Consider the following 26,387-nt stretch of genomic DNA (forward strand, 5'->3'; position numbering starts at 1 on the left):
ATGGGCAAATATAATGTTTTCTAAAATTATTAGGCAACAGAGCAACATAGTGATGGATGGATATATCTGTATGTCTATATCAATAGACATACCTATATATGTATTGCGGTGAAACCTTCTGAATGACCTATTAATAATTGCAGTGTATAAATTCAAATAACACAAAGCTTTGACATGAATAATGATTTGCTTTTAAGAGATTCCCCTAAATATTCTGTTTAGTGATGTTGAATAATTTAATACTAGTAAGGTAGTGGTTTTTGCAGATAAATCAAAGGAAAGAAGCAGGTTTGACAGCTTGTCTGAGGACATTATGAAAATTGAGCTAATCATTTCTGGGTAGAATGTGGGCTTGAACACATATAAAAGCTTGTGTAACTGCATTGTTAATTAACTTGTTTCTCATTTGAAAACATTGCAAATATTTCCACTTTTAAATTTTAATACCCTTTTGAATAAAAGTGTAATGGATTCTCAGCCAAGGCTTTTAAACTGAAAGATTACATTAAGATACAAACACAAAGCCGATTTCTCTGTGTATCAACATACCTAGTTTCAGAAAAAGAAATGATGCTCAAGAACAATTAAACTACGGTAGTGGTATTTTTAAAAAAATGCTGTAAATGTATATAGTCTCATAAAGATTATCAGTGTTGTCCTCTGCCCAGAGATTCTTAAAAGCAATCAAATGTGTTGTTTTAGAATGAGTTTTAGTTGCCTGAAGATGACACTGAATCTATCATGTTATATTTTGGTGCCTTTTGCCATTAACATTCTATACTTAAAACATTTTAAAGCTATATGCAAATAAACATATTTGAAAGTCCCTATGAAATTTCACTTGTCATCTATGCTGCACCATAATTCTGATCTAAATTTATTGGAAGGTATTAAAGCTCATCAATGGCATGCAAAAAGGTCTAGATTCAGTCCCTGGAATCTCCATTTAAGGCGATCCTTCAAGTAAACTGGTTCAAAGCTTTTAAGAGCTTTGAATACTACAAGTAAAACATTGAACTTGGCCCAATAACATTAGCAGTCAGTGCATACAGTAACTCTGAGCGGCATTATAATATGTTGGAAGTCCTCAGTCCTGTCAGCAATCATGTTGTAGCACCATGTACTAACTATAGTGTCTAGACTAAGAGCAAGGGAAAGCCCACGAAGAGGACATTGTAGTAATCCAGTTCTGAATTCAGTCAGTACAACAAATCTTCATATATTCATTATATATATTTGTTTTCCCACTAAACATTGTGCCCAGAATCATTTTGGTTACCTTGATCCAAATATTTATCAATGCAACAGTGTCAACAAAGCACAAGACATGAGTGCTACAAGGACCATAAAAATCTAACTACATCTGGGAGGAGCTAGGGTTATGGTGACAGACCTTGTACCCAAAAATAATTTAAATGTATACACAGAGCTTATGTACACAGAGCTATTTAGGGCTCTGTCAAGTCCACTCAGTTCGGAACCCTGAAAAAAAGCAGGCTTCATGTTTGTATGGTGTGGTCTCAGACATAGCCTTATAGAATCCAGGCCACTGAATGAAGACATTCATTTGGCATGGTGACAGTGCTTTCTTCCCAATCCCCACAGCACTCTTCACTGAACATCTGAAAGATTCTGTTGAAATGATGTGATGTCAAAGCAAACAACTAGCCTCTCAGCACATGAGTCGCTGAGGAAACTCAGCCAGATGGGCGGGGTATAAATAATAAATAATAATAATAATAATTATTATTATTATTATTATTATTATTATTATTATTATTAGGCAAAAATACCTAAAATAAGTAATTTTGCTAGCCGGGTGTTTTGATAAAATGTTGAAAATTGATATTCCAAGTCTCTACTTTCTGTTTCATAATTGGCCAATTAACAGGCCTTCTTGCCCTGCATTCTCTTCTCTTTTGGTGTGTCAAGTGTAAGCATTCCTCAAGGGGCCAGATTTGATGCCTACAAGAGATTATTTGATCCTTATGACAGAGTATAAATGGTTTCTGCTATCATGCTTATTATTTCTTCTCTTTTATTGTCAAATTTTGTACTTTTATCTGTTCTACTTTATTAGCTGCTTTGAAGGTCCTATGAGAAGAGAGGCAACAAAAACAAAAATACTAATGTGTGTGTGTGTGTGTGTGTCCCACCAGTTTATTGTAAGTTCTTTATGCATGGTGATAACATCTGCTATGAACACAAACTATGAAATAGTAACAGCTAACATTTCCATTATGTCCCTGTAGCAAAACAAAATAGATTTTATAGGGTCAAATAATTTTCAAAATATATGGTAACCTTACAGGTATTTTACTTTTTCTGTGGAAAGGTTCAAAAGCACTGATGAACTTTTTCTTACTTTCTATTTTAATTTTAATTCACACATCTCACCCATTGCCTTGCCATTATTATACTCCAGGATACGTAGAGAAGGCATTACTACCTAGCAGCATAATAATGTATTACTTTATCTCATTTTTATCTCATTACTGCTGACAGCTCTACATATTATTTTATTTTTACCCTTTTCTCTTCCTTACAGCAAAACACCAGTTATGGTGCAATTTTCTAATTATTAAGAATTTTATGAAGCTTTTTCACCTTCAGTTAAGATTAAACCATTTATTTCCTCACGACAATTATAAGGTGCAGCAGACAAGGCAAGGGATAAAAGGAGCAATGTATAAAAAGTGAAAGGAGGATTGTAATTTGCTCTTGGCTCTTACTTTTACACAGCATGGAATGAAAACTTATGGAAAAGTTAGCATAAATATGTAAAAGAAACTGTAGCCAATCCTCTGAGTCTGAATTTTTTGTCTTCGGGCTGTTAATCAAATGTTGAAAAGTCAGGTTGCAGAGTTTAAATTGTTATAATTAAATTATCACTTAACTTTGGGCTGCAGTGTAACTAGTATGCTGATAAAATGCCTTCCTTTTACATCTTCTGATCAAAGCAGTACCATATGTTACCAAGAAGGAGGAAAGGGCATTGGGAAATGAGCTGAATTGGCTCTGCCACTGTGCCTCCACTGCACCAACCCACCACTGCCACTGCCACCACCTCACCTCTTCCCCTCTTGGCACTCTAAAGCCAGGGAAGCTGTGCAGCCCCATCCTGCCCTTGTACCACTCCTGGGTTGCAGGGATGTTGCTGAAACCCTTAACCAAATGCCATGAGGCCATCCTGGGGAGAGCAAATAAACCAAGGTTAAAGCAGAGTGAGATGGAAGTGCTGTGGGTGGGGAGATCCTTGGCTCTCTTTGTTTTGCTCAGCAGCAGCAAGTAGACTGTGTTATGGTGTCCTCAAACCATGTAGTATAATCGAGGCATTTTGTCAACATAACAGAATAGATGAAGGTGTTAAAAATACTATTGCCGTTGTCTTTCAATAACACCTCAATGTTTCAGTGGCTGTATGTGTCAGCACTGATGGTTTGGCAGCTGCTCGGCAGTTTAATGATCACTTATATGCCTAATCTTTTATAACAGATAATATTACGACTGCATTTGCTGACTTTAAAATACCGTTTAAAACAAAGCATATGTCAAAAAGAGAATCACCTACTCTAGTGTTTGGTCTGCTGGCTCTGACACTGAAAGAACTTCTCTGCAGCATACATTGCCTTCATTTAATACAAAACACAGATCCCATGTTTGGGATAGGAATGTAGAAAGGGGTGCAATTTATGTGGGAGTTAAATAAGAAAACACACAGAGGGAATGGCACAATACTACTTTTCTGGACAGATGTCAGTTTATTTCTCAAAATGTATTTGATATGCCATATGTTTGCATGCTAGAATTTGAAATGTCCATATTTTGTTTGAACAAGCATGATAAATATGTAGACTTAAGTCAAGTGCTCCTATCTGGAGCACAATGATCAAGCCACTTATTTGTAAGGTAAATAGAGTTGCACTTGTAGCGCAGAGAAGGAATGGATTGGAAGAGCAAGAATCACACTAAGAGAGAAAAAGGGTTACAAATGGTCTCAGCCATAATTGTTACAGCTTATACAGTTTGCTGTGGCACAGGGCAAAGCAGTGACCAATTTGTAAGCATTGCGTGCGCCACAACAATGACTTAGAACAGAAGGTGAGAGGCGTGCATATTGAATTTTGGCATTGCATAGCGCACTGCTACAATTTGAAAGACCAGATTCTACCACTGAGAAAGATCTAGGCATCTGAAAACCCTACTACTGATGGGTGAAACCACCTGGTTCATATGGTGGCTCATGTTAGTAGGAGGAAAGTAAGATCAGACGCGCTATGGTGAGAGCAAAGCTGGATTTAGGGCAGTGTGGGCAGTTCCCCTGCACAGGGTGCTGAGCCAAGGGGCGCCAAATAATAATCATCATACATACATTTATATTTATACAGGTACCTACTGGGAAGAATAAGAATAATTAGGGTGGGGTCCCAAATTGTATGACTGTTCACTACATACAGTACCTAAAAGCAACTAATTCTGTACAGTAAAAGGTAGACAGGCACAAACCTTCTCAGTTAGCTAGATCATAGGCTAAAAAAAAAAAGGAATCATCAAAACAATACAGTTTTATGAAATTATTCTCTTCCCCATCAGTTATGCATCTGTGGATATATGCCATGTGTACTTGACTGTCAACAATTCTAAATGATTATGTGTAGCATAATTCATGGGTAACTGTTAGTTTACTGAGAATCCAGATGTTTTCCCTCAAGGAAGGTGAAGTATATATGCACATGAATGTCAGCCTAGATGACCTATATATGATGTCAAGCTTTAATAGGAAACATGTAACTTTTAAAATGTTCTGCTATGTGGAGCTAGGCCAAAATTTCTTAGAAATAATTTTCTGATACATCTTCTGAGGGTTTTTCTTCTTCTTTTTTTACTCACCTCAAACTGTCAGGATAATTTTACAGTTCTCCTCTCAATTTCCATATCCATAAACAAAGTAGAGAATTTTGTGTGCATCCTTTCCTCTCTGCTCCTTCTGCAAAAACTCAAATTTGTACTCTGCTCACTCTATCCCAACTACTTCAACTTTCTCTTTCCTAGGAATCTGTTGTCACATTCTGGTATTCTAATCTCTATCCAGAATTTAGATTATAAAATTCTCAGAGGAGGGACCTGTTTTCTTCTTGTTACTCTGTATAACACTTATTTAATAATGGTGGTGGCAGTGATAATTCAGCATCAGAAAATAAACAGTCACGGGTGGTGTGGTGGTGGTGTGTGTGTGTGTGTGTGTGTGTGTGTGTGTGTGAGAGAGAGAGAGAGAGAGAGAGAGAGAGAGAGAGAGAGAGAGATTATAAACATAAGGAGCTGAAAGCTTTGAAATGTGGCTAGAGAATTAAAATTCTGAACAGCTGCTTTATTCAACCATATTTGTGTCATATGAGAAGTACCACTGGCAAATGTTTGAACAAGCAGATTTTTCATATCCACAGTGTTGGAGGAATAACATTTGTTCATATAAATATGCCTAATCATGTTTAAACACAGGTACTTTTGCCTGATTTGAAAGTACCATTTTGTGATGCTGCTAATATAGTAATTGAATTTGAAATGTATTGCTTATCCAGAGTATTACTTAAACTACCAGAAGATACCATATGTTTTCACTAATCAAAGGGAACTGAACATGCCTAACAATATAGCTAGAACATGTTTGCATTAACTGGAGAGATTAATGAAATCCATCCACTTTCAAATGATTCTCAAGCAGCAAAAGAGCTAAGCCAACAATCATTCTAAGTTCATCACGAAGTATTCATCCACTTATAATATTTGGTTCAAACTGATTGAGTACATAATCCACTGTTCTGAGTACTAGGAGATCTGTTTACAACATGTTCTGCAAATGCATCAATCCTGTTTCCCACTGCAAAAAGGAGGAGGTTGTGCTTTCCTGGTTCCTGCCCCCACCAGGTTAATGGACTACAAGCATTGCACAGGCATCATCTTGTTAGAATAACACAAACTACTACAAAATGAACCTGTGGTATTTTAAAAATAATTATTGTAGTTATGCCTTGTAAGCATTCAGAGATGCTACAGTTTTGCATATAAACCCAAAATATTCATTTTCCAATAGTGTTTCCAATAGTGTTCCAAAACAGTGTTGTAAGTGCATAGAACGGTGCCCAGGCTTCAAAGCTAGAGGCAAATTATAAATGCAATAAATAAAAATAAAATTATTATTTAGAAATCAGTTCACTTTGAATACACAATGTAGAACAATACTTGCACTCCCATATTTGTTTGAGTTACATAAAACCTAAGTCTTATCTTGAATGTACCCTAAAATGCTCTAGAAGAATTCCCTCACTTACTGGATTAATATATAGAATGTTTATGGATGATATGATAGCCTTGTTCAAATATATAAAAGGATGTCACATAGAGGAGGGAGAAAGGTTGTTTTCTGCTGCTCCAGAGAAGCGGACATGGAGCAATGGATCCAAACTACAAAAATGGAAGGGACTTGGCATTATGTTTCGTTCCTGAATAACAGAGCCTCTGCAGCTGAATTTGAAGCTTTTGGAATTAGAACATTTGTGCAGGAAAACAGGAAAGGGAAAAAAAAAGAAAAGGAGAGAGATCAACAAGAACAACAAGAATAACAAGAATAACAAGAATTGGATAAAGTTGGAAGAGGGAACATTTGGGACATCCAGATTTGAAAGGTTTAAAGAAATAAAATTGGAGTTTTTACTCCTAATGTATAAAAATCTGGATGGAAAAAATGGGCCTTTTTGAGACAGACTCCTTCCAAGATTGGACATTCGAAATTAAAGATGACTGGTAAAGGACTATGGCTTAAATAATTGTGGGAGCTCCAGGAAGACATCAGATGTTGATAAATATTGGGAACGCAACCGGGAAAAGGGGGAGGGAAATTTGGAATCCAAAGGGTGTTAAACTACATTTTATTTCATTATATTTTAATTTGTAATGTATGTTAAAGGGGGGAACGCGTGGAAGGGAACAGGTCGATTTTAGGAGATGGGAAAATATTTTAAAATTGGGTCAATGACAATAAGTTCAAAATTTGGGATAAGAAATTGCTGAATTTATAAGTAAGAATTGGAATACAAGAGGGGGAGGGGAGGGGAAGTCCTGGAAAGATGTTATGGAAAACAAGATTTTAAATTTGGATGTTTTGTTTTGTTTTATTTTGTTGTAATTGGAAACTTTTAATAAATATTATTTAAAAATAAAAAACAAACTACAAGAAAGAAGATTCCACCTAAACATTAGGAAGAACTTCCTGACAGTAAGAGCTGTTCGACAGTGGAATTTGCTGCCAAGGAGTGTGGTGCAGTCTTCTTCTTTGGAGGTCTTTAAGCAGAGGCTTGACAACCATATGTCAGGAGTGCTCTGATGGTGTTTCCTGCTTGGCAGGGGGTTGGACTCGATGGCCCTTGTGGTCTCTTCCAACTCTATGATTCTATGATTCTATGAGTCAGTCTTTATTAGTATGAATAACTGAAACATAATTTTAGAATATGCTTTAGTGATTGGTTTTCATAAACTCTGACTCTTGTATGTGTCTCCCTCTTCACCTGATTGAGTGGGAGAGACTGTGTTTCTACTAGGGTTTCTGAGCTGGAGTGCTGGATGTTAGAGACGGGCAATGTTACCTCACCAGGCTGTTACTGGGACAATGGACTCCTCTTGCAAGTGCTCTAGGATTAGTATGGACCTCTGGGGCTGGCCCTATGAGTAATTCCTTCTCTCACTTTCAGTCACACTCTAGGGTAATGATAGTCTTTAACTCTTAGCCTGACTACCTTGCAGGGTTGTTGTGAGGTGGTCATGTATGCTGTGGTTAGTGGACAAATATTGGAACCGAAATGCAGTGAAAATAAATAATGATCATATTTAGAGACGGTAACTATTTATGCACAGAAGAAAATAACCTGGTAATTGTTTAGTGTGTCCTTAATTAACCACAATAAAGGCAAATGCTGATAAACACAATTCAGAAAAGAAATCTGAAGAGCCTCTAGCAATCCTATGGTCCCTTCGGCATTTTTCTTGCATACTATGGCAAATTGGCATATGATAGGTAAGCTAAATAATTCACATGCATAAAGGTTATCTTGTCTGAATCGTAGCTGTGCACGTTTCCCTGCTGTTTAGAGTTTGTGGGTCATCTGGATTGAAGAAGAATAAAAATCTGTGAGACTGATGAAGGGGGGCAAGTGTCATAAAGGTGTCAAACATAAATGCATTTTCTCTGTTGAAGGCAATAAATATTTTACAAAAAATAACATGGGAAATTCAGTTGTGCTCTGAAAAGTTATTGTGTTAAATTGGGAAAATAGATTCAATCAACGAAGTGTGAAATAGAAGGATTTTAATCCTGTTTGAAGTGCAAATCTCAATGCGACCCTAGCTATAGAGTTTCCAACTAAGTCTCTGTAATATAAAATGTCATGTCATCCAGGAAACAGATAATCATGTGAAACGCTGCAAAAAAGAATTATTAAGCCTCGATTGAATATTGAACCTTAAATTCTCACATTCACAAAAAAGAAAAACCCATATTTTAGTTCCTACATGGTCACTAATGAACCTAACTCTGTAAAACCAAAAAGTTCTTGGAGGGGGTGACTGTGAGGATCATGTGATTAAACTAATGGGCCTCATCCAATTTATGTTGTCTATTATATGCGTGAAAAATATACTATACGCCATACAGTGAAGTTTAATCCCATCAGAGTTTTACTGCAGTGTAGCGCATAGGATTTTCTTCTTCTTACTTTCTACCTGTACCTGATGTGCTTTGCAAGTAAATCAGTTGCTTACTTCTCTGTTCCTTGTGAAGTATGAACATAGACATATAAGCATGACAACATTAAAAATTGTGTATACTTTTTTTTTATTTGTATATAGCAGCTTCTGGGCAGTCTAGATTAGCATCTATCTTCAACTCTGTTTCTTCTGCCTATGTTTGATTCTCCTCTGATATTGCAATGTCTCTCTTGCTTGGAAAGAAGCCACTCCTGCCTGCTGCCATTCTCACCCCACTTTGCGTCCTTCTCTGTTTCCTTTCTTTGCCTTTCGTGGTACCAGTTTAGCCAGATCCTAGGAAAAGGGAAATAAACCCTTATGGTTGCCAAGCAACTGGAAGATGATTCAACATTCATCTTAGCATTTATATAGCACCACTCCTGGGTGCTCAAATTATTTCACATACTTTATCCAATTATTCATTAGATAACTCTGAAGAACACATTATTATCTCTGTGTTACATGGGGTAGCAACAAGGCGGGTAAGACTGAGAGTGGCAATTTGAATCGGCTCCGTAAATTAATTCCCAACCACACCAAGTTCATCATCCTAGCAGTGACTGATGATTGCATCTTGAATGGTCTAAATGCATGTTGGAACTTCTGCAGCAGAAGCATAGAGAGTTCTCTGCTCAGAGGTATAAGGCATAAAGCTCTGTAGCCGGTCAGCATCACCGGCTAGGCCTGAAGTCAGGATGCACAAGGCTTCCTTGTAATGCCCAAGGAGAAAGATAGCTTTGGGATTTATTTCTCATGTTTCATGTTTTATTCATGTTAATTTGTGTGTTTCATGTTCAATTTTGAGTATCTCCTTTCTCCCACCTGTTTTTTTTAAATTAAAAAACTGTTTTTATTGACCCCCATGGGAACAGAGTAGCAAAGCACATATTGATGATCATTTTGTTCCCCAGAATATCTTGATGTGGAATTGTTCTAAGGCAGTTTCATTTGTTTTGGGCAGAGGTACATCTGAAGGGGCCCCATTTAGTTAGATTCTCCAATCATCTTTAAATGAATTAATGCACCTCTGGAGCTTATGTTTATTATCATAATGTAAAACTAAATATTTAATCATCGTTATTAGCATTCTGTCTCTGAGCAACCAACTGGGAGAGGGATGGACAAAGGAAGGGTAGAGCAGTGTTCCTCCACTGTTACAGTATTTTCAACCACAAATCATTCATTCATTCATTCATTCCCAGATTGCTGTTGTTTGCTGTTATACTTTTGTACCTCCTCTCAAACAGTCTTCTTTAGATGGTTCACAGCATATAAAAGACAAAAAACATGATGCAGAACAACAGCATAATTAGGTTTATTTATTTTAATATATAAGAAAATAAATCTACATGTCATTTTTTAGCCACTCCTTTTTTCTTGTACTCAAGACATTTCTTAATAATGTGTCTGAGAAATATAATCAGAAATAAGTATACAAATATGTTGCTAGGTGTTGAGATTCCTGGGATGCATGGTAGAAATAGTTTTCCGCAAGTCTGTAGCAGATCTTTGTTTCCATGTAGCTTCCTTCCATGTTAAAGATTATGAATCTTGAGGTGGCAAAAACTTGCCAATGGTAAATTGTTACCCTGTAAAACGTGCATAGAAAAACAATAGCACCTATGTTGCCAGGATATAAGAACAGTGGGGTTAAGAGAGGCTAAGAGAATGTATTAGAAATCTCAGCCCCAAAGGAAATTCTAAATAATCTCAGATCAAAAACTGTTTCAGTCCTGTGGCTTGACATTAAAATATATACTGCACTTTCTTTACCTCAGTGCCTTTGAGGCATTGTAAAGATTGTAAAGGTGCACAGAGATCAAGCAGAGTGAAGCATCAGTCTGTAATGTTTCCTCTCACAGGGACACCCAGGTTATAAGGTTGTTCCACCGCAGTTTTAACTTCATTGACATCCTGTATAAAATGACTGTACCTCAGACAACCACCATCGCTTTATTTTATTTTTTTACAAAACCCCTAATATAGTGTTAGATTTATTAGTATCCAGCTTCTGTCTACAGTGGATGCTCGGGTTGTGAACGTGATCCATGTGGGATGCACATTTGCAACCCACAGCGGCACTTATGCGCAAAGCACGATTTAGTGCTTCTGTGCATGCGCGACCCTCCAAACCTGGAAGTAACCCATTCCGGTACTTCCGGATTTCGGCGCATCCATAACCTGAAAAAATGCAACCTGAAGTGTCTGTAACCCGAGGTATGACTGTATCTGATTTTGATGGGAAGAAGGAAGTGTGTCTGCCAGTGCTTTGGCAACACTGATAACATAGAAAGAGCCCTGCTGGATGACACAAAATATCTATCTAACTCAACCTCCTGTTTCCCAACCAGATGCTACAAGCAGGACATGAGCACAACAGTATTCGTTTGCTTGCATTCCTAAGCAACTGGTATTGAGAGGCCTGCTACCTCTGATTCTGGATACAGGGTAGTGTTCAACTAAGATTTACTCTGAGCAGACCCATTTAAATTAATGGACCTAATTTAGTTATGCTCATTAATTCTATTCTTAGTAGAAGTTAGATGAATATCACCTGATGTATATAATCATCCTTATTAGTACCCAGTGAGAGCCTTATCGTCCAGAAAGTTAGGATTTTTTTACTACCTTGAACCACATTTTCCATTCCCCCCCCCCCATTTACACAGTTTGGAGATGTTTTTGAAGCTCCTCAGTACCCTTTTAGTTTTTAAGTGTTTAATTGGTACCACCAGGAAACTTTGCCACCTCACCAGTGGCGGAGCGTGGGTTGTCAGCACCCGGGGCAAGGCAAGTAATTTGCGCCCCCTAACCCGTGGATTTGCGCCTCCTAACCCGTGGATTTGCGCCCCATAACCCTAACCCCCAGATGTTGTGCCCAGTGCAGCCGCCCCCCCTGCACCCCCCACGCTACGCCACTGCACCTCACTATTCACCCTCAACTCCAGATCATTTATGTAAAAGTTAAAAGCAACTGGTTGCGATACAGATCTGAAAGTCGCCATCTTTAACATCCTTCAGTTTATTATTGGTCTCTATTAAACTATTAGTTATTGATATATTAGTCCCCATCCTTTTATTCCATGACTGCTAAATTTGCTCAGGAGCCTTTGGTGAAGAAAGCAGTCAAAAGCTATTGGAGAGTATGGAGTGTCTATTGCCAGATGAGCAATAAGTATACATGAGAAAAGAGAACAGAAATTTGAGTTCAGTGATAGCCCCTTTTAATGGAACATCCATCAGATGTGTTCCTCCTGTTATCCTGTCTTTAATTTGGAAATAACACATGTGGAATATTCTCAGGCTATTCTCACTACTGCGTCCCCAATACCCCCATGCACTCTGTTTCTACCTGCTCTACTCCAACCTTCCCTTGTTGAATGGGAAGTTCTACAGGCCGTTTGAAGGTCAGGTGAACATGATGAGAAGCCTTCTATTCAACATGGGGAGGTGGAAGAGGAAGGGCAGGTATGCGAGACCTACATCCTCTACTTGTGTTGTGATTGTGAATCCTATAAGTACTAACACACACGTTTAAATGGCTTTCCATTCAATTGGTGTTCATGCACTGGCAAGCCTTAGCCAATTTTGTATGTGAAATAAGACATCTCAAAGGTGCATTAAGAAAACATAGTGCTGGATTATCCATCTCTGTAGAATTCACAGAATCAAGGAACTGTATTGTTGGAAGGGATCCCAAGGGTCATCTAGTCCAACCCCCCTGCAGAGCAAGAATCACAGCTAAAGACAGGTCATTCTGGATGGGGAAAAGACAGGCACACTTCTGCCAGTGTATACGGGACACACTAATGTGCTGCATAATAATTTTTAGGAATTGCTGCCTGAATGAAAGCTGTCACATATTCAACTTGATTTTAGCTACTATGTACAGTAGATTTAACTATAAATCTAATAAGAATGTCATTGTCATGGGCTGGTTAGGTGCAGATTAATAGTGAGAGGAACCAGAGTTGATCGTTCGATGTGTTGCAGCAAACAAACTGAAGGGGAAGGTCAGAATAGGGAAAGGAGGGGAGCTTCTGGCATGATGGCCATTGATGATGCAGCTGACATTCACTTCCTCGTGAAGTCTAAAGAGCCAATGTGTAGTAGCTGTCCAGGCAGAGATGTGGTACAGCCCTGAAGAACTGTGTTCAAAAATTTGGTTATGGATTTTTAATAGAATAGAAATTGTATTTATATGCCATGTTGAAGCAGCCAAAACTTGTACTGCAATATGCAGATAGGATTGGTAGGTCACAGTTGTGATGAAATCTGAGAGATTCCCAGATTTAGAGCATTTAGATAGAAGCAGGAAAAGACAATATATCATTTCCTAGATGAGTATGAACCAACATTTATTCCTTTAGCTATATTAATGTCAGTAGGATAGTGGGTTTGTATGAAGAAGAAAATTATTACACCTGAAGAGAGGAGGTGAGGGAGAGGAATGTGGAGACAGTAACATTTGACACATTCTGTGAATGTGTCATAAAAAGCACCTTTTTGTGTATGTTTGATTTTTATGGCATGTATAAGGGTTGTTTAAGGGGTTAGTTTTTCCATCTCTTATACTACCAGTTTGTTTTCTTTCAGGGGTGGGGGAGACAGAGAGAGTGAATCAATTACCTGGAATTGCCAGCTATCAAATAAACCAGGTCTGGGAATTTTATAGGAGCCAAGGGAGTTTTGCATCTAATTTCTATAAATCTTGATGAGATTTGAGTACTGAACTCCATTAACCTCTTTTGAAAATCCAAGTCTGGTTTTCACATGCTCGGCTATAGCCAAAGTATATTTTTTTTCCTGTGCCTTAAAGTGTGTTTTGATTGAAACAGCCAATCTTATAATGTGTTTCCAGTAAAGATACAGCATTTATCATTAGCTTTGCCTATTGAGGTTACTTTACCAATTCACTGTATTTACCCCCATGGCATATAGCTTCCGAGTCAACTATGCAAAATTACCTATAAGCACAAAACTGTTTCATGAGCATACATAGTGCAATGTGAATTGAAAGGGAAGGGAAGAAGCTGCACATATATTTTGAACCATGAGGTCTGCAGACAGCTTATTCTGAAACTACATTTCACACCAAAGTCTATTGGAACCATCCCAGAGACTCTTGATTAAGCTGAAGTATATGTATTTCTCTGATTTATTCCATCAACTTTTGCAGAGGAAATGTTGAGCATTTCAGAGCCCTCACTTGTGGGGAATCCTAGGCCTGTAGATGCATGTGACCTACAACTGCTTACCACACAGTCTCTCCCTAGCTGATTCATCCTTTCCCCTCCTTGCTGCTCATATAACAGCTCTGTGTACTACTTAGCTGTTCCCAGTGCCAATAGGGAAAGCCACACTGAAGTCTCAATAAGCCAGGATGGGGAGACTAAAGCTCTCTATCCCCCCACAATAAGATAGGGTGTGTATGAATGGTGACTTTGAGGAGAAGATGAACATGAGCATGGAGTCCAGCAGCAACCAAGACACCAAGTTGGAATCTAGTGAACAGGGTTATACTAGACCTAGATCTAGTAGGTTGCAGCACACTGAACCAGATCCCATGACACAAGGGGCCATAGAATTGGAACCAGGACCTCATAGGCACCTTCTCCTGTGCTTGGATAATTGTGCTTCCCACACTACCTTGCCAGTCCAATGCAGAATTGCCTTTCTTCTGGCTGCAGGATTGGCCATTTAGAGATTTTAGTTCTTCAAAAGGGAGCAGAGCCTAGCAGAGGCAGACTGGAGATAGCGGCTCAAAAAATCTCAGTTAATGCCCAACTCTTTCTGGGAGAAGTTACTCTCTAGGAGCTCTCCGTGGTGCTGTGGGTTCCTCCCCAGAGTGCTCCAATACCAGGACCAGCTCAAGATATTTTGCTACCTAATGCAAACTAGAAAATTGTGTCCCCCTGTTGTTTGTTAAGGGTATTAGGTGAGAATGTGAATAGGGAATATCGGGCTCGGGAATCAGATACAGCCCTGATTTGTACCCTCCTTGGGTGTTTTTGACTGTTTGAAACATGTCTTTGGAATGAGAGAAGGTTCTGCGGTGGTGGAAGGGTCTCATCTCACCCCCCCTTCCTTGCCTCCCCCAAAGTCCCCTCTTTCCATTCTGCAGACCTCCCACACCTTTGCACCACGGCTTACTAGGTGAAGACTGAAGCTGTTCTCTTGCAAAGCTTGAAGCTTGCCCACCAGGAGACAGCTGCGCACACAGTACTACAACCACTAGATCCTTTTAATATGTACTACTGGCAGGCAAGGTGTCCATCACCTTATACTTATGAAGCAGGTTCTTCTAGCCAAAGTGTAGAACCTTACATTTGTCGCTTTTGAAATTAAGTTAGTTGGGGCCCAGTTATCCAATCTGTTAAATTCATGCTGAATCCCAATTCTGTCTTCTGCAGCATTAGCTACCCCTCCCAGCTTGGTGTTAGCTGCAAATGACGTAAACTAGCTTAGTTTTAGTGGAATGATCACTAGCTAGCCAATTGAATTAAAACCAAACACTGCATTCTAGACTAGGGACAGGAACAAAATTCAATTTGCACTTCTTTGAATTTTGTTATGCAAAATTTGAGCTCAAAAATACTTTTAATATAAGGAAGAGTACAGTGGTAACTTGGGTTAAGAACTTAATTCGCTCTGGAGGTCCGTTCTTAACCTGAAACTGTTCTTAACCTGAAGCACCACGTCAGCTAATGGGGCTTCCCGCTGCCACTGCACCGCCGTCGTGTGATTTCTGTTCTCATCCTGAAACAAAGTTCTTAACCCGAGGTAATATTTCTGGGTTAGCAGAGTCTGTAACCTGAAGCTTCTGTAACCTGAAGCACCTGTAACCCGAGGTACCACTGAACACCTAAAATGTATACGTCAGAAAATATAACATACAAAAATGCATTATATTAGAGATGATTGCAAAAATGTTTATATTTGGCAAAATTGCATGCAAAATTTAGCATTTTAGGACAAATTTACAATTTTCGTAAGGACCTTTTAATTTAAAAACAGAATAAAACCACTGATGTGAAATGAATTTAAGACTGGAAAAATGAGAAATTGAGAGATGCCAGAAGTGACAGGTTCATCCATTCGTAATGCAGCATCTCCACATATCATCTCCCTTGCCCCTCCCAAAATTTCTCTGCGCGTCTGAAACAAATTCACAAATATTATTTACCTCATTTGCTAGATTACAAATCATTGTGCTAAACTTATAAAAAGAAACAATTTGTAAAATATACAAAGATGCTTCTGAACATACTAGTTTTGTTGATAGCTGGCAATGGTACAGTAGGAGTGCTAGCTGGCAATTATGATAGGAATGAAGGATTAAAAAAATCTTTATCTTAAATACCTTCGTGTTTTATATTATTTGTAAATACAGGCATGTAAGAATTCTCATATCTTCTATGGTTTTTATTACAGTCCTTTTTACATGTTGTTTGTACAGTTTCCCTTTCTGGACTTTTGGTTTGTTTTAGTTCTCTACTTAAATTGGTAAGATATAATAGGAATTTAGATTTCTTGAGCTGTATTGGAAACTCTGGGACTTGTATTACCTCACAGAACGTAGAAATTGAATTGAAGCTCTGTTATTAAACCAGGTTGTAGCAACAGGCCCAGGAGTTAGTGGCTCAATTTTCTACTTCTCTGAATCAAATTTTCCCTTGAATCAGTGTGTGCAATTTTGAGGATGGCGGCGAGGGCCCCCTCAGAATGGTTAAATATTTGGTTCGCTGGGTCTGATCAGCAGGTATAGCCTGCAGGGAGCTTGTTTATCCAGCAGAACGATCTCATTATGAGGACAGTGATATACTGTGGTTTACTTCATCCGCAAAAGCTATTCAAGGAAACAACTGGGTAAATGATATTCATCTTATTCCCTACATTGTGCTATGATCAGGTGCAATAACTGTTTGCAGCTTAAAACAGAGATTAGGTACTTCAGCCACTTCATTGAAAGGATCTCTGAAGTTTCTTTTTTTGTGAATAATTAAAGTGTTTCCTCAATTATAAAAGTAAGAAGGAAGTATGATTGGTAGTAGGAAGGTGTGGTAATGGAAATTTAGACAGAGGGAAGTTTGAGCCTAGTGAATCTATCAGTTCATCATCACTGCAACAATTTATTCCACAGATGGGACTGAAGGAGGGGAAATGGTCAGATAAGCTGATAAGTGTAGTGAACAATATAGTTTTTTTTTACAATTTCTAGCCACCTGACTTGCAAGTTTACTGCTCATGTGTATTATTTGCTTTTTCATCTAAGTCATTAATGAAGATTTCAAACTTGACCATAGCAACCACTACAGCAAAATATAAATAGATCCTGTTTTTAGTTTTTTGCTAATCCATTCATTATTATCCTTTGAATGTTTATTCCCCCAGCCACTGCTGCATCTGCATTTATCTGGAATGGGCTTTTAGAAAACTTTTTTTCAAGTATAGTGCATATGCATGGCTACATGTAACTCATATTAATAATACATTTTAGCCACCCATTTCTATATACAATTCTCATGGTTAAATATGGTGCTTATAGTCTTCATAGGTACCACAGTGACCTTGATTATAATAAGTTTGGCAGGCAATTACAGATGTTTTTCATTCATTCAGTTCTCGGTGGGTAATAAGTTAAAACATAAATATGGTGAATTTACATAAATGAATGTGGTAATGAGTAGCAAAATGCTGAAATAACCACCACTACTGGTAGCACCTGTCTTTGATCACTAGCCTAAATTTAAAAAATAAAAATAAGAAAGTACACAAAATGTGTGTACTTTGGTGTATGTCTAGGGGATGACAGAAAAGGACTAGAAAGACTGGATACAGGAACATGAGCAGTTGGCTGATAATCCATATTGCAGGCAAGCAATGAAGACCTGATAAAACATTACACTTGAATAGTGATTATCGTTTGGAACCAAGCTTTAGCCTACAAGCTTTAGCTGTTGAAAAGGTTTCATTTCAACCCTGATACAGTGCTTCAGAAAACAGAGCAGTTTGGTTTAGATTAATCTAGAAGCTTCAATTTGGCTCAGGTTCAAATCCAAATCATTATTCAGTACAGTGGTACCTCTAGTTAAGTACTTAATTCGTTCTGGAGGTCCGTTCTTAACCTGAAACTGTTCTTAACCTGAAGCACCACTTTAGCTAATGGGGCCTCTTGCTGCCGCTGCGCCGCTGGAGCACGATTTCTGTTCTCATCCTGAAGCAAAGTTCTTAACCTGAAGCACTATTTCTGGGTTAGCAGAGTCTGTAACCTGAAGCGTATGTAACCTGAGGTACCACTGTATATCCTAAACTTTGTGCCTTTCCTTTTACTATTATTGGGGACATTTAAGCACAGCTATAACTCCCCACCCCCCTTTTGACATAATTGGATAGATTTACAAGCACAGTAGTCCTCCAAGAGCGGTTAAGGTCAGCCAATTTTCACATGAAGAGCCTGGGATTTGTGTGCTCCTCACCTTTCAAGTTTTTATTTTATTTTATTTTTAAAAGCAGAAGTGGGTGAAATTTGCAAGGTTGGCAGCTCCTTTTAAGGGGATAAATCCTGCAAAATTTTAGATAAATAACAACAGGGTTTTTCCTGCGGTGACAAAAATGATTTGACAAGAGTGGATGTCTAGGCATATGACACAGAAGTAGAAAGACTTGAATGTTCAGCATTTTTTTCAGCAAGTACCACTTGCAGAATTTACTAGCATCAAAAGCAAGAATAAGGTGATATATTACTGCAAAATCCCTCCCCCTAAAGCGCTGTGATTGGAGAGCCCTCTCGTATTAAAAATTACCCTAGGCAAAAGAGTTATCCCTTTGCCTTCTCTCCATCCTAGAGTATATATCTTATACTGAAAGCTTGGAGGCCATCTTTCTTTCTTTCTTTCTTTCTTTCTTTCTTTCTTTCTTTCTTTCTTTCTTTTTGCAGACATACTGTACTGTTATTGCTTTTTAATGTCAGAATCTATGGATTGCCCCAAATTAGTTAGGTGTCCCCTGATTTGGTTTTTAGTTCTTTGGAAGGATCTCACTTTACGTCAGAAGTCCAAAATCCTTCAGAAAGAGCCTGATTTTGTTTCAGATATGGAATCTGCCCAAATCTGATGCACACCCCTATTGAGAATACTGCAAGATCTCCCAGAGATAAGCAGAGAGAATGGGATTTCAATTAAAAACACAGGAGAACAGATATAACTGGCTGCTGCTTTTTCACCTTATTTTTGTGCAGGAATAACTTTCCCTGCTCTCTGCTTGCAACTCCAGATGAAAATTACATTGCCCAGGCAAGCGCTTTATGTGACCCATGAGAGCAGCAGACTGTACCAGACTGTACAATGGTGGTGGGATAAAATCAGGCCAATTCTTTATTGACAGCAGCAGGCAGGGCAAGCAAGTTCTCACTGAGTGACCCGGGTGCAGATTCTAGCCAGGCAGATACCCCAACCTAAGTTTAGGAGTGCTGTGGTCAATCCTCCCCTCAGACCCCTTATGGGGGCCTCCTATACTATGTTGATCCTGCCCAATGCCATTTCCACCCTCAAGAAACAACTTCTTTGCCTAACAAAGGAAGGTCATAATTTCATTGATGGAAAGGCAAAATACCCTCAACCAAGTGTCAATCAGGTTGAAAGAAAAAAACCATTTCTGGTCCTGTTAACCAGCAACCCAAAATTGTTCAGTGAAGGCTCCAACCTGAGGATGAACGGGAAGCTGTTCCAGGGGAAACTGTCTCATATAGGCTTTTCCCTCCTCTTTGCAAGGACTCATGGGACAGCTTTTTCCCCACGAGCCCATTGCACGGACAAGATACTGGGCAAAACCACCAGGGAAAGGCATCCCACACTTTTGGGGCACGGAATGAGGCTTCTAAGGAGAAACTTAAATATAGACAAATAATGAAATGATAAAAAAATTGTTCAGCAAAATCTCTATCCTGTGTTTTTCCCCTTCAATCTTATCTTCTTGGCAGAGATTCAGAATTTAGAACAGGTAAAGGTTAGCTACATATGTCTACTACATTTGGTGTATGTAATGTATTGCCAGGTTCATAGTGGTAGAAGAAGACAGTGGTGCCTCTTGATCAGACAAGGTCTCAGGACTGACCTGGAATTATCAAGGACTGGCAGGATCCAATCATGGTTTGAAAATGTGGGGTAGCTGGGAAGCCTTCTTAGCAATTACATTTCTCTAGAAGCCGCACCTCTATCCCTCACTAGCTCAGCAGGAATGAGTTTCGGTTTGTGTGCCTACGATTATGGATTCAGTGTTTAACACTAAGTGTAAGGTACTTTTGATGAGACTTTTGCTATTTCTCCAAACTTGGATTCCTGATACAGTATTGCTATTGTGATGATAATATTCTCTGTATTTTAGCTTTTGATATTCTGAATTTGTTGCAGTTGCAATAAGCCAACCATCATAAGATTTAAAAATATTTCGCATTTCCAAGGACTCATTTGAATACTCCTTTATAGTATGTATTTTTTGAAATTTAAAAGCATGGTGAACTCATCGAACAGATTGAAAGCAAAGTGGTTTCCAACATAATAAATATGCAGATGTGGATTTTAAGTGGCACAAATAAATGGATAATCATTGAGTGTTACAGCATGATATATTATCAGCTGAGCTAACTGAAGTATAACAGTTCTGCATAACCAAACTTCTGTTAACCATGAATGAAAATGGATAATGGATAATAAATTCTTCCATATTTCTGAACTTTGTAATTGAGGACTTAGAGACTACCTGTATAACTAGGGGACAGACAATGTTCATGCTCCTTGTGCTTATGACAGAAAATGTTTTCCTCCCATGTCTATGTATAATTTATGCAAGTGTTTCATCCAAAACACTTGTATGTAGCTACAAAGTGGGATAGGGAATGGGGTGCAAAATTGAGTTAATCACGAACTGTTATATGTGTTTTGAACCCGTCATCATATACACTTCATGAACAAAAGGCACATATAGATAGCTCTTTATGTATACAAGCTTCACTTTCCTAAGAACAGAGCTATCACAGCTGTTGTAGCCATCTAATGACCACTGTTCCGAAGACAAGCGTAGCCTCATGGGCCAATTTTTAGAGGTTGGCAGGGTCACCCACCTGTCAGCCACATGACACCATTATAATACTGCATGATTGACAGGTGGGCAGCCCCACTGACTTCTCCAAATCCCTTGTGAAGGGGCTTTCCATGCGCTGGACAGCCAGCTGGCAGTCACACTCTTGGGGACCTGCAACAGCTTCTAAGCCTTCTTGCTGTTAATATAGCCCCTGCACTCCCATGTCAGCCTCCAGAGCCTCAAATAGGAGTGGGGAAACTGTCTTATAAAAAAAGAGCCTCAAATAGGAGTGGGGAAGCTGTCTTATTAAAAAAAGTGTTATTTGCAGGCCCACACCCTCTGCTATTTAACATTGCTGATTAGTTGGTCTTCTTTTTAGAAGTCCATGCAGATCAGCTAAGGAGGAAATTATTACCCTCTCTCCAGTCATCAAATGGTCAAATGTTGGCTTCCACTCACTTCAGGACTGTATCTATTTTTTCCTCTTCTTTGCCACTACCAAAATCAGAAGGATCTTGCAGGGGGCTTGTGGGGGATGCGGAAGAGATCAGGCCTCCAAATTTAGAGTTAGGCTTGCCCCAAGCTTTCAAGGAGAGAAACTCAGAATTGCATATTCAGCTCTGGCTGGCTGTAAGCAAGACAGGATTCTAGAATATTGTCCTCCCCTTTCATATCATTATAAATAAGTAGATTAAATGGAAAGTGGTGCTCCTCAGAGTAAATAACCTGTTCTATCTCACAGGATCAGATTAGATTAGTTTTAGCAGTTATAATCTTTATAAGTGTGTGTGTGTGTGCGCGCGCACACACACACACACACACACACACAACCACTTGGATGATTTTGTTTAACTCCTAGTAATTTTAAATACAGAAAAGTCAGATATTTCCAGTAAATTTGCTGTAGAATACCCAGTCATAATGACCTGAATAATTTATCTTGACATTTTGTTCTGCTGTGCAATTAGGCTTAACATTAATACCTCACCTCCCCCTAACTTAGGATCTAACCTAAACTTTCCAGTTTGCAGCCATTAACTTGCCACATTTTTTAAAAGATGGGATAATTCCCTTCTTTCATTTCTGTTATTAACTTGAAGATATTTGATTAATGCTGTTCAGTGATTATGACACCCTCTGGGCTAGATGGACTCTGTTGCACATATTTCAATCAAATATTTTGTGATAATTCAGCCTAAGGATATAGTGAAGAGAAAGGATAATTTCTTACTTATCACTTAAATTATCCAGTTGGTTGATGAGATTTGCTGATTGTCCCACACTGTGGAAAATATGGCACCAATAGGGAAAGCAATTTTTGTGGTCAGTCTTGGCTGCATATTCAGTGAAACCAATCTAAAGTATTTTGCTTTGAATCAGTAACTCTGGCATGACAACTTCAAAGAAGTACGATTACAAATTAAGTAGGAACTGTGCTGTATATTCAGCAGTATACCACATAATTGTCTTTTCTTCTTCTTTTCTCTTTTAGCGGATGGATGTACTGACTGGTCAGTGGATTACAAGAAGTATCAAGTCTTAGTGGGAGAACCTGTTCGTATAAAGTGTGCATTGTTTTATGGATATATAAGAGCAAATTACACCCTAGCACAAAGTGCTGGACTCAGTTTAATGTGGTACAAAAGCTCTGGACCTGGAGATTTTGAGGAGCCTATAGCTTTTGATGGAACTAGAATGAGCAAAGAGGAAGATGCCATTTGGTTTCGTCCAACAGTGCCCCAAGACAGTGGGCTTTATGCATGTGTCATAAGGTATGTGGTTTACATTTTTCAACAAGTCGCAAAGGAAAGCTATATAAACATTTCTTTGTCTTTACAGCACCTGATGAATCTTATATTATCATTGAACCATGATCTTTACCTCTTCAGTATATTTACATTCATTTGCTTTATAATAGAAAATAATTTTATTAATATATGTAGACCTTGGATGAGTTTGCTTCAAATATACCATCTTTGACATGTCATCATTTGGGACAGACATAAAAGTCGTATCTATGACTTTGCTGTTCCCTGAGAAAGAAAATATTGCTTATTGGAAGTGTTAAGATTAGCTAGGGATGGAAGAGAAATTCAATTCAGTATGAGTTCCAAGCCAAATCTATCAAATTCACACTTTCTGAAACTATATGCAAGCATAAACACACCTATCCATATTTTGCAATGCATTTCTGCAACCATATATTAGGTGAAAGCTGTGCATAATCATTAAGATATTAATGAAAAGAACATACAAAAATGCACTACATTGGATAAATTTCAAAAATGTGTGCATTAGTCAAAACTGCATATACCAATGTGTTTATTAGGGAGGGAAATCGCACTAAAATGCTGGTGGATTTTTTATAAAGCAAATTGCTATAAAATGTGAAAAACTGGAGAATTAGAAAAATGAAAGACCGAGGGAACTGAAATTGACAGATCCTTGCATTCCCTAAGACAAGGAAATCCAGTCTGCCCTCCTCCCCTGGATTTTTGTTGTTGTTTGAAATCTGCAGAGTTTTCTACATGATGGAAATATGAATTACTAGAATATATATAGAAATGATTGCTGAAGGAAAAGCTGGTTGAACAAAAACACTTTCTTTAACTTGCACCTTTTTATAGCCATCTTTCAGTTGCATTCTGCAATGGCACTGAGATTATCTCAGCGCCTTCTTAAATGATGCATACATGGACACAAGCAGCTCCCATACAGTGCATCACTTCTCACAGTTCTTGCTTTTGAAATGCATATTCTGCTTTTCCACTTCTTTCTGCATCGCTAAAGTGATTCATACTGAGATATATTTTCCTGCCCATGGAGAAAACAGAAACCATCTGGGCTCCAACTCAGATTTTGAAAATTACCAGAGAATATAGAATTAAATTTAGAGATAGGTTAAATGATGCACATAAAAAATGCAGGAAAAGCCTTGAAGAGAAAATGCACAGTTTATTGCTAAATGGGTTGTAACATTTTGCTTATTGCCCTTTGCAGAAAGACTGTAAAAGCTCTGATAGCTCTTCATTGACACATATCTGTAGATATGACTCAGTTACCTGCATACTGCAAAATCCATAATAAATTACACTCCTGAAAATGTGACTGGGAAGAAAGCACGCCTGTTATAAAGATTGTCTGACTTCATAACCAGGAGTGAGAAAACCCAGAAGTGGACCGTGTAGTCTTTGTCATCTCTAGTCCTTGATACTTCTTATTGAAATGATTGCAATAGCTTCCTATTTTCTGCAGATTTCCATCTAGTCTTACCTCATTATGCACTCCATTCTCAACAATAAGTATTTTTCCTTATTATTATTATATCCACTTTCAGAAAGGAGGTACAACACATGAAGAGGCTGTAAAGGTCAATAATTGCTTAGACTCAAGGACATGTTCTTAATGGTGTCCTACAGTAAAAGAACCATATTTACAGAGAATTTATACAGTTTATCTGTCAATTCACAATTTGTTCCCTCTGCTGAAAGTGCTGACAATTTTGACCATTTATTTAAACAATCTATAGTCATTATAGATAAATGCTGAGCTTTTTAATTCCCCATTGTGAACCATAAAAAGCATCATGCTTCTTCACCTGGTTGTGAACTGCCATGTTATTGATTGTTGGATTTCAAAACATAATTAAGAATATTAGCATGATATGGGACCTATATTTATTAGTAATAGAGATGAATATACTGACCTGTGGGCTTCTCGAAAAGCTTAAGCCGTCTATATTTTCTAAGAGTCTGGATTCTTTAAGTGTTAGCAAATGGTTATTGCCTAAGCTATTGTGGATTGCAATTTATCAAAAGCATTAAAGTGTTGTCCTAAGTTACAGGTATATATCATGGTTGTGGGGGGATTGTAAGGAGTGATGTCAGAGGAAATACCGTAAAATGCAGGAAAAAATGCAGGACACTGATAATTTCAAAATTTTCCATGATAATCCATAAAACAGTTGTTGATAACAAATGCATCCTCGCATAGATAAGGCAATATCACATAGATTGGTAGATGATAGATAGATAGATGATAGATAGATGATAGATAGATACATAGATAGATAGATGATAGATAGATAGATAGATAGATAGATAGATAGATAGATAGATAGATGATAGATAGATGATAGATAGATAGATAGATAGATAGATAGAGATAGATAGATAGATAGATAGATAGATAGATGATAGATAGATGATAGATAGATAGATAGATAGATAGATAGATAGATAGATAGATGATAGATAGATGATAGTAGATAGATAGATAGATAGATAGATAGATAGATAGATAGATAGATAGACAGACAGATGATAGATCGATAGATATAGATGATAGATGATAGATAGATGATAGATAGATAGATGATAGATAGATAGATAGATAGATAGATAGATAGATAGATAGACAGATAGATGATAGATCGATAGATATAGATGATAGATATAGATAGATAGATGATAGATGATAGATAGATAGATAGATAGATAGATAGATAGATAGATAGATAGATGATGATAGATAGTTAAATAGATGATAGATAGATAGATGATAGATAGATAGATAGATAGATAGATAGATAGATAGATAGATAGATGATGATAGATAGATAGATAGATAGATAGATAGATAGATAGATGATGATAGATAGATAGATAGATAGATAGATGATAGATGATATAGATAGATAGATAGAGATAGATAGATAGATAGATAGATAGATAGATAGATAGATAGATAGATAGATGATAGATAGATAGATAGATGATAGATAGATGATAGATAGATAGATAGATAGATAGATAGATAGATAGATAGATGATAGATAGATACTCTGTTTTGGCTCTTCCCTATGTCTGTATCTCTGCTGTGTGGCCTGCTATTGCTGGTGAGTAGCTGTTTTAGTTAGGAGAGAAACTGTCTATAAGCAAGTGCTGGCCTACCACGCAAGGCCCATGGAAAGTGTCTTAGTCCAGTATTGGTTATAGAATTGATGATACATTTGAGCGGTTTCAGCTGAGAACTATAAATGACATGTTCTATCATTCTTCTAGGGTTGTTCTAGTAGATTATTCCTGAGTACAGTCAGGCTTTGTTTGTTTTTAATTGTTTTTCCACTCCCACTTCATTGGGTGAATATTGTAGTTCGAAGAATACCTGTTTGGAATTCTTAAGTTGTGAATAGATCCATTGTATCAATGGATTTTGTGGTGTGTTCTGGCTGGAAGCTCGAAACATTTATGGATGTGTACAGTCCAGAAGCAGTTGGTGGGGCGCTGCTGCTTACTTGATCTCTCGTCATAGTCATCACTCTGGCGTACTGGGAGGGGCGAGTCAGCAACATGATTGGCACAGTGTGAACACACTGGCACAGCCAATTCAGTGCTGCTGATCATATGTTTGCACTGCGCCCACCTCAATGCCCATCATTCTCTTGGTTTCCCATATAAGATGATGCTTATATGTCCAACACAGGATGAGATAACACAGTAGAATTTAGG

General features: G+C 37.9%; 1 protein-coding gene across 6 annotated transcripts in view; it reads left to right on the forward strand.

The window, feature by feature from the left end:
* IL1RAPL1 (interleukin 1 receptor accessory protein like 1) overlaps positions 1-26,387 on the forward strand; it is a 642,787-nt gene that overhangs the window by 296,837 nt on the left and 319,563 nt on the right. For all 6 annotated transcript variants that reach the window (XM_083734324.1, XM_083734319.1, XM_083734321.1 and 3 more), the window contains one exon: positions 22,370-22,649. In XM_083734324.1, coding sequence (XP_083590450.1) covers positions 22,370-22,649 — 280 coding nt within the window. The remainder of the gene's footprint in view (positions 1-22,369; positions 22,650-26,387) is intronic.

This window comes from Podarcis gaigeae (assembly GCF_964106915.1).
Source record: "Podarcis gaigeae genome assembly, chromosome: 4".
NCBI lineage: Eukaryota > Metazoa > Chordata > Lepidosauria > Squamata > Lacertidae > Podarcis > Podarcis gaigeae.